General features: G+C 44.5%; 1 protein-coding gene across 2 annotated transcripts in view; it reads right to left on the bottom strand.

Annotated features, from left to right (window-relative positions):
- The window catches only part of LOC120882298 (transmembrane 9 superfamily member 2-like), an 80,683-nt gene extending 79,882 nt beyond the window's left edge, over positions 1-801 (bottom strand). For both annotated transcript variants that reach the window (XM_040266263.1, XM_040266264.1), the window contains exon 1: positions 438-801. In XM_040266263.1, coding sequence (XP_040122197.1) covers positions 438-626 — 189 coding nt within the window. In that variant the 5' untranslated portion in view covers positions 627-801. The remainder of the gene's footprint in view (positions 1-437) is intronic.
- Positions 802-9,787: the final 8,986 nt, after the last annotated feature.

Here is a 9,787-nt window from a genome sequence, read left to right as displayed (position 1 = left end):
ATGACAGGGAGGGGCTATGACGGGGAGGAGCTATGGGGGGGAGGTTGGAATCACTTGGGAGGGGCTGTGAGGGAGTAGGCAGGACCAAGCAGGAGCAGGAACTAAGGGGACCAAGGAAGGGGCGGGGCCAAGGGGAGGGCGGGGGCAAAAGGGAGGGTGGAATCTAGGAGAAGAGGGGAAGGGAGGGGCTGAGCTGAGAGGGAGGGGACGGGAGGGGAGGGGCTGAGCCGAGAGGGAGAGAAAGAGGATCTAGGGAAAAAGATCCGGATCTGCCAAGTGCGAGGCTCTGCGATCTAGACCCTGAGACACACCCACAGAGGGGGCTTAGGCATTCCGGCTAGAGTCAGAGAGCTCTCAGCACTGGTCGGCCCCGGTGTGCCTGATACTCCAACCCGAAGCCTTCCCCTCACATCTCACTTCCTCCCTCTAGTCCTCACCTGACAGTAATTGGTCTCTCCATTCACTTCGCAGAAATTGACTGGCGCCAACCCGGGAAGATAGAAAGCGTTGGAGCTGGTGGTCTGAAGGCCCAGAATCAGTCCCATCACAAGCAACCCCCTGAGCCCGAGGAGGGTGGGCCATAGGCTCCAGGGGTTGGTTCCCAGGCAGAAAACACGAATACTCATTTTAGTAGCCGGTTCTGCACTTGGGGACACACATACCGTGGGCGAGATCGGACCCAATGGAAAGAAGAAGTGGAAATGATAAGGAGAACAGTGAAAGGACAGAGGAGAGCCCAGACAGGCTAGTGAGACTTAGCACTCTGGGGAAGCCCAACTGTTCAGGCCAGATACTGGCTTGGAATTTGGTTGCTACGCGACCTGGCTGCCTTTATGAGCGCGCGCGCGCGCCGTACGCATGCGTGATGGTCCTGCTGCGTCTTCCCCCCGCCCTCCCCCACCCCCTCCCCCCTGCTCCCCCCTCCCCTTCCTCCCAGCATCCCTTGCGGAACACATTCCCGCGGTTTGGGCGGCTTCTCGCGCGCTTCCTTCAGAGGTTCCTTGCAGAGTGTGGAGGGAGGGTGCAGGGTGGGGGAATGGTTGTGAGGTGGGGATGCAGTCTGAAAGATTTCAACTTTCCAACATCCCAGAGTCTGGCATCCTCTTGACTTTGCCTCTCAGCACCAGAGTAGCAGGGTTACCGGGCAGTAAGCCGCCCGGCCATCTTCAGGTCTTGCTGCAGGTGGGTGGAAGGGAGAAGACAGGAAATTCCTGGACCTTGTTGCCCACTATAATTATTATTACGGGCTTGAAATGCAGCTAATCCGAAATTGATGTTCTGTAAGTGTACATTGCATGTTACTGTTGTTCAGTCGCTAAGTCATGTCCCAGTCTGCAAGCCCAGGGACTGCAGCAGACCAGGCTCCTCTGGCCTCCCCTATCCCCCGGAGCTTGCTCAAGTTCATGTCCATTAAATCCGTGATCCCATCCAACCATCTCATCCTCTGTCGTCCCCTTCTACTCCTGCCCTCAATCTTTCCCAGCATCAGGGTCTTTTCCAATGAGTCATCTCTTCACATCAAATGACCAAAGTATTGGAGTTTCAGCTTCAGCATCAGTCCTTCCAATGAATAGTCAGGGTTGATTTCCTTTAGGATTGATTGGTTTGATCTCCTTGCTGTCCCAGGGGCTCACAAGAGTCTTCCCCAGCACCACAGTTCTTCCACACTCAGCTTTCTTTATAGTCCAACTCTCACATCCATACATGACTGCTGGAAAAACCATAGTTTTGACTATAGGGACCTTTGTCAGCAAAGTGATGTCTCTGCTTTTTAATATGCAGTCTGAGTTTGTCATAGCTTTCCTTCCAAGGAGCAAGTGTCTTTTAATTTCATGGCTGCAGTCACCATCTGCAGTAATTTGAGAGTCCAGGAAAATAAAATCTGTCACTGCTTCTACTTGAACCCCTTCTATTTGCCATTAAGTGATGGGACCAGATGCCATGATCTTAGTTTTGTTTTATATTGAGTTTCAAGCCAGTTTTTTCCCTTTCCTCTTTCACCCTTATCAAGAGGTTCTTTAGTTCCTCTTCATTTTCTGCCACCAGAGTGTTATCATCTGTATATCTGAGGTTATTGATATTTCTCCAGGCAATCTTGATTCCAGCTTGTGCTTCTTCCAGCCCAGCGTTTCTCATGATGTACTCTGCATATAAGTTAAATAAGCAGGGCGATAATATACAGCCTTGATACTCCTTTCCCAACTTTGAACCAATCCATTGATCCATGTCTGGTTCTAACTATTGCTTCTTGACCCTCATACAGGCTTCTCAGGAGACAGGTAAGGCGGTCTGCTTCTCCCATTTCTTTAAGAATTTTCCACAATGTGTTGTGATCCACACATTCAAAAGCTTTATCATAGTTAATGAAGCAGAAGTAGGTGGTTTTCTGGAATTCTCTTGCTTTCTCCATGATCCAACAAATGTAGGCAATTTGATCTCTGGTTCCTCTGCCTTTTCTAAACCTAGCTTGTACATCTGGAAGTTCTTGGCTCACATACTGCTGAAACCTAACATGAAGGATTTTGAGCATAACCTTGCTAATATGTGAAATGAGTGCAACTGTATGATAGTTTGAACATTTTTTAGCATCACCCTTCTTTGAGATTGGTTTGAAAACTGACCTTTTCCAGTCCCGTGGTCACTGTCGAGTTTTCCAAATTTGCTGACATATTGAATGCAGCACCTTAACAGCATCGTCTTTTAGGATTTTAAATAGCTCAGCTGGAATTCCATCACCTCCACTAGCTTTGTTTGTAATAATGCTTCCTAAAGCCCACTTGACTTCACACTCCAGTATGTCTGGCTCTAGATCAGTGACCACACCTTCATTGTTATTCAGGTCATTAAGACCTTTTCTGTATAGTTCTTCTATGTATTCTTGTCATCTCTTCTGCTTCCTTACCATTTCTGTCCTTTATCATGCCCATCCTTGCATGGAATGTTCTCTTGATAGCCCCAGTTTTCTTGAAGAGATCTCTAGACTTTCCTATTCTATTGTTTTTCTCTACTTTGCATTTTTCATTGAAGTAGGCCTTCTTATCTCTCCTTGTTATTCTCTGGAACTCTGCATTCAGTTGGGTATATCTTTCCTTTTCTCCCTTGCCTTTCCCTTTTCTTCTTTCTTCAGCTATTTGCAAAGCCTCCTCAGACAATCAGTTTGCCTTCTTACATTTCTCTTTCTTTGGGTTAGTTCCGGTTACTATTTCCTGTACAGTGTTACAAACCTCCACCCGTAGTTCATCAGGCACTCTATTTACCAGATCTAATCCCTTGAATCTATTCATCACCTCCACAGTATAATCATACGGGATTTGATTTAGGTCATACCTGAAAGGCCTAGTGGTTTTCCCTACTTTCTTCCATTTAAGCCTGAATTTTGCAATAAGTAGCTGATGATCTGAGCCACAGTCAGCCCAGGTCTTGTTTTTGCTGACTGTATAGAGCTTCTCCATCTTTGGCTGCAAAGAACATAATCTGATTTCGCTACTGACCACCTGATGATGTCCATGTGTAATGATCTCTTGGGTTGTTGGAAAAGGGTGTTTGCTATGACCAGTGTGTTCTCTTGACAAAACTCTGTTAGCCTTTGCCCTGCTTCATTTTGTACTCCAAGACCAAACTTGCCTATCATTCTGGGTATCTCTTGACTTCCTACTTTTGCATTCCAGTCCCCTGTGATGAAAAGGACATCTTTTTTGGTGCTGGTTCTAGAAGATGTGGTAGGTCTTCACAGAACTGTTCAACTTATTCTTTAGCATCAGTGGTTAGGGCATAGAGTTGGATTATGGTGATACTGGATGGTTTGCCTTGCAATCGTACATTGCACACCAGGCTTCAAAGACTTTACATGATAAAAAGAATGCAAAACCTCCCCAACTTCATATTGATTACATGTTAAAATGATAACATTTAGGGTGAAAGTGAAAGTTGCTCAGTCATGTCCAACTCTTTGCAACCCCATGGACTGTAGCCTACCAGGCTCCTCTGTCCATGGAATTCTCCAGGCCAGAATACTGGAGTGGGTAGCCATTTTCTTTCCAGGGGGTTTTCCCAACCCAGGGATCAAACCCAGGTCTCCCACATTGCAGGCAGATTCTTTACTGTCTGAGCCACCAGGGAAATATTGCATTAAATAAAACATTAAAATTAACTCCATCTGTTTCTTTAGTGTGACTTAATTTTTTATTGAGCTATAGTTGATTTACAATGTTGTATTAGTTTCAAGTGTACAGCACAGGGATTCAGTTATATATGTGTATATATCTATTCTTCAGAGTTGTTTCCATTATAGGTTATTACAAGATATTGAATATAGTTCCCTGTGCTATTCAGTATGTCCTTGTGTTTACTTTATAATAATAATGTGCATCTGTTAATCTCAAATTCCGAATTTATCCATTTCTTCATTTTTTTAAGTGTGGCTACTAGAACATTTAAGATTATATATGGGGCTCTAATTATATTGCTGTTGGACAGCACAAGTCTTGGGAAGGAAGAAAAAGGGAGGGAAACTGAAGAAGAGCTAGTAGAAGGAAGGGGGTTGCTCTTAGATTCTGAAAGAAAGTTTTCTTTCTCTTAGGGCAGGGATCTTATTTTGCAGCCTCTGTCAGAATCCTTACCTTCTGCTCCTTGTTCTGTCTTTTAATGTAAAGTGTCTGTATTTGCACCTAGAGAATATTGTAGGTGCATGCTCAATCTTGTCTGACTCTGTGACTCCATAGACTGTAGCCCGCCAAGCTCCTCTGTTCATGGGATTTTTCAGGCAAGAATACTGGAGTGGGTTGCTATTTCCCATTCCAGTGGATCTTCCCAACCCGGGGATTGAACCTGCGTCTCCTGCAAGTCTCCTGGATTGCAGGTGGACTCTACTGCTGAGTCACCAGGGGAAGTATTGTAGGCATCATAGGACAAAAATAGAAGAGCTTATTATTTTTCCTCCTTGTGTCTCAAGAGTTTTGGAGAACAGAGGTCATTTGTTTATGTTGAGATGTGTGTGCCTGGCCAAGGGCATTTCTGTGCAAGTTCCCTCACTCCAAGAGGTCTGTATCTTCTGCAGATTGACAGGGGTAATTCAAGCCGGAACAAAGGCAGCTAACTGGCCAATAGCAGAAGCTGATAGAAATTTTAGCGAGTTAACTCCTGGACCCAAGAGGTAGGAAAGGTTGTTGGGGAAATGAATGAAGAAAATGTACTAATGATCAGAATTAGTCATGTTGTTAGTAAAACAATTAAACTTGACCAAGAAAACTGGAGAAGCCCCTGTAAAGATTTGGAAAACAGGATAACCCAGCAGGCTGGAACTGCTGCAGGACTGGGCAGCCTGCCAAGTGCCTGTGGATTCTGCTAACCCAGGGGGGTGGGGTTCTGGGCACTGCCTGGAGGAGGGGTGCCCTCCAGGTCCTCTGCAGCATGCCTGCCCCCGCCCCTCTGCTCACTCTCCAGAGAGATTCTGAGAAGCAGGAAAGAGCAGTGGTCAGCAGATTACCATCCTCACCCTCTACAACTCCAATAGTGCCATCAAGGTTTTCCATTAAAGCTCCCTGCCACGCTGTGTCTCTTAACCTCAAGAAGTGAAGCATCACAGAAAGCTATGTCCCCATTCTCTGCAACAAGACATAGCCCTCCTGGTGTTATCAGTGTGTGATCATCACCAGCCCCAGCCTTCTGCTGGGCCCAGAGATACAGCATATTCTCTGTGCTATAGAGGCTCTAGGAATTTGTATTCTGCCTCGTCACTCAATTGCCTTGGGAGACTGACCTAAGAAAACATTGGTACAATTCGTGCCAGAGAATATTTTGCTTGTATTCTCTTCTAGGTGTTTTATGGTGTCATGTCTTATATTTAAGTCTCTAATCCATTTTGAGTTTATTTTTGTATATGGTGTTAGAGAATGTTCTACAATTATTCTTTTAGCTGTGCAGTTTTTGCACCACTTATTGGAGAGACTGTCTTTTCTCCTTTGTATATTCTTGCTTCCTTTGTCAAAGATTAATTGACCATAGGTGTGTGAGTTCATTTCTGGGCTCTCTATTCTGTTCCCTTGATCTATCCTGTATGTTTTTTATGTTAACAACACACTGTTTTGATTACTGTAGATTTATCTGAAGTCTGGAAGGGTTATGTCGCTTGCTTTATTTTTTTCCCTCAGTATTGCTTTGACAGTTCTGGGTCTTTTATGATTCCACAGCGTTTTTAGGATTATTTGTTCTGTGGGAAAATGCCATGGATAATTTGATAGGGGTTACATTAAATCTCTAGATTGCTTTGGATAGTATGGCCATTTTAAGAATATTAATTCTTCTAATCCAAGAGCATGGGGTATCTTTCGATTTCAAAGGAATTAGTTTCTTAATGTAGACTATGCCTGAAACTTCAGGAAGATATGGGTTCTCTCTCCTGAGCCATGATGAATGTTGGTGGAAAAGTAGAGCATGAGCACTGTACTAATTGTATGTGCTTACTTGTCTCTCTCCTTCTACTGAAAGTAAGCTTCTTGAGCACAGGATCCATTTCTTATCTTCAAATCCATAGCGCATGTCTGGGCCCTTTGTAATTCAGAATAAATGAAAAAATGAATTAATACAAGAACTCACTTACACTGTCACAGACATTTTGTGTTTTACCTCATTTGGAAATCAAAAGAGGATGCAATCAAAGGACAGACAAGAATAAGTATAGATAAGAAGGATAATACCCCCTTTATTTATGTAGCAGTAGAGTTTGCAACGGAGAAGGCAATGGCACCCCACTGCAGTACTCTTGCCTGGAAAATCCCATGGATGGAGGAGCCTGGTAGGCTGCAGTCCATGGGGTCTCAAAGAGTCGGACACGACTGAGTGACTTCACTTTCACTTTTCATTTTTATGCATTGGACAAGGAAATGGCAACCCACTCCAGTGTTCTTGCCTGGAGAATCCCAGGGACAGGGGAGCCTGGTAGGCTGCCGTCTCTGGGGTCGCACAGAGGCGGACACGACTGAAGCAACTTAGCAGCAGCAGCAGCAGAGTTTGCAAAGTTTGTGCCCATCCATTACTTCAAGTGATTAAGAGGTAGGCAGGGTATTTATTTAATGTGAAGTAATTGAGACCAAGAGAAGTTAATTTGCTTGTCCAAGGTCACACAGACAATCGATGACCAAGTCAAGGCTGGAAAACAGGTCTCCTGATATCTAATATAGTTCTTAAATTAATGGAATTAAAATAAAGTGAAGGAATTCTCTGATAGTCCAGTAATTGGAATTCCATGCTTTCACTGCAGGGTCCCCAAGTTCAATCCTTGGTTGGAGAACTAACATCCTGCAAACCTTGTGGCATTGCCAAAAATAAAGCAATGTTTTAAAAGGGAGTGAAAAATGTTTGGTAATAAAAAAAGAAATAAACGCATTTTATAATGTAGCTGTTACATTTCCAGCTACATTAACTAACAATGTTCGCAAACAAGCAGGTAAAGGATTAAGCAAAGCATATAAATATCAGGTTAGGAGCTATCTTTGACAAAGGCACATAGATTTAACCATGGGATTTGTAAAATGCAGTGTCATTCAGACAACATTGTAAAGGGAGAGAAACACAAGGAATGGCAGTTCACAAAAGCAGATGCTTCAGGACACATTAGTGAAAATGTATAAAAGAGACCAATGCAATATTAGGTTTTAATAGTTATTTCTCCCCATGTTTCTAACCATGTGGTGTTAAAGGTATCCAAGCTACAATCCCCATCCTCTTTCCAGTTCACTTCAACATGCCCATACCAAAATTGAGTAGAACAAAGGAATACTGGGATCCAGCAGAATCATACTCTATTTAAGCCATGTTTCTAAATCAGCATATTGGAACATCAAAAAGAGAACTAACCTGCCATGGTAGGTCAGCTCCAGAAACTACATCGCATGTTTCATAGATAGGGGCAGATTAGCTTATTCCTTGGGCTTCCCACCTTGGCTCACTTTTTCCTTCCCCATTGCCCACGGTCTAAATATGTTTCTTTCAAAACTGATAGTGCCAATGTGATCATGTCACACTCCTCTTTAAAACCATTTGCTGGGGCTTCCCTGGTGGCTCAGTGGTAAACTGCCTGCCAGTGCAGGAGACACAGGTTCAATCCTGGATCTGGGAAGATCCCACATACCACGGAGCAACTAAGCCCATGCGCCACAACGATGGGGGAGTCTGTGCACTAGAGGGAACCACAGAAACTGAGCCTACGAGCCGCAGTTACTGTAGCCTGTGCGCCCTATAGGCCGTACTCTGAACGAGAGAAGCCATCACCATGAGAAGCCCGCACAGCACAGATACAGAGTAGCTCCCACTCGCTGCAGCTAGAGAAAAGCCCGCAGAGCAGCAAAGACCCAGCAGAGTCAAAAAAGAAATAAATAGAATTAGAATCCTTTACTGAGCAAATTAATGCAATATGGGGTCCCAGATTGGATCCTGCTGCGCGCGCGCGCACACACACACACACACACACACACACACACACACACAGAAGGACATTAGTGGGAAAACTGGTGAAATCCAAATTGTCTGTTCTGTTTAGTTCAGTTCAGTTGCTCAGTCGTGTCCGACTCTTTGCAACCCCATGAATCACAGCACGCCAGGCCTCCCTGTCCATCACCAACTCCAGGAGTTCACTCAGACTCACGTCCATCCAGTCAGTGATGCCATCCAGCCATCTCATCCTCGGTCGTCCCCTTCTCCTCCTGCCCCCAATCCCTCCCAGCATCACAGTCTTTTCCAATGAGTCAGCTCTTCGCATGAGATGGCCAAAGTACTGGAGCTTCAGCTTCAGCATCATTCCTTCCAAAGAAATCCCAGGGCTCATCTCCTTCAGAATGGACTAGTTGGATCTCCTTGCAGTCCAAGGGACTCGCAAGAGTCTTCTCCAACACCACAGTTCAAAAGCATCAATTCTTCGGCGCTCAGCCTTCTTCACAGTCCGACTCTCACATCCATACATGACCACTGGAAAAATATAGCCTTGACTAGACGGACCTTTGTTGGCAAAGTAATGTCTCTGCTTTTGAAAATACTATCTAGGTTGGTCATAACTTTTCTTCCAAGGAGTAAGTGTCTTTTAATAGTCTGTAGTGTAGTTAATATTAATAGTATTGTACTAATCTTGATTTCTTAGTTTGATCATTCTACCGTGGTTATGTAAGAGGTTCATGTTAAAGGAAGCTCAGTGAATAGGTATATGACACCTTTTTGTACTATTTTTGCAACACTTTAGTAAATCTAAAATTATCTCAGAATAAAAAGTGGGGGAAAAAAATCTTCTCCTAGCTCTTCATTACCTTAAGGATTAAGTACAAATTCTTTGCCTTTGCTCAGGAAGACTTGCATGACCTAACCCTTCACCCCCACATGCGTACATGCTCCAGCATCAAAATTTAGTGCAGGGAAGGAGGGCGGAGGGTGGGGGGTGGGGGGAAAAATGAGAATTTCACTCCCACAGTCAGGCCACTCTCTGATTCTGCTCCAAAAAACTACTTTCAGTTACGTGAAAAGGCCATTCTCTCTAGCCTCTGAACAAATTGATCCTTGCTGTTTGTTCATCTAGTAGGCTCTGCTGATCCTGCCACCCCCTCTTCCACCTTTTACTTGGCTGAAATGTTCCTTGTATGTTTCTTGGAAAGTTACCTTTCCTAGCAAATCTTCCCTAACAACCCGCCCCCCTACTCCACATATATACCACTCCATCCCCACGGATACACCACAGAGTTGGATTCATTTCAGTTCAGTTCAGTTGCTCAGTCGTGTCTGACTCTTTGCGACCCCATGAATCGCA

This window comes from Oryx dammah, unplaced genomic scaffold, assembly GCF_014754425.2.
Source record: "Oryx dammah isolate SB20612 unplaced genomic scaffold, SCBI_Odam_1.1 HiC_scaffold_23, whole genome shotgun sequence".
Taxonomy (NCBI): Eukaryota; Metazoa; Chordata; class Mammalia; order Artiodactyla; family Bovidae; genus Oryx; species Oryx dammah.
The sequence above is the reverse complement of the archived record's forward strand: the minus strand, read 5'-3'. Positions and strand labels throughout refer to the sequence as shown.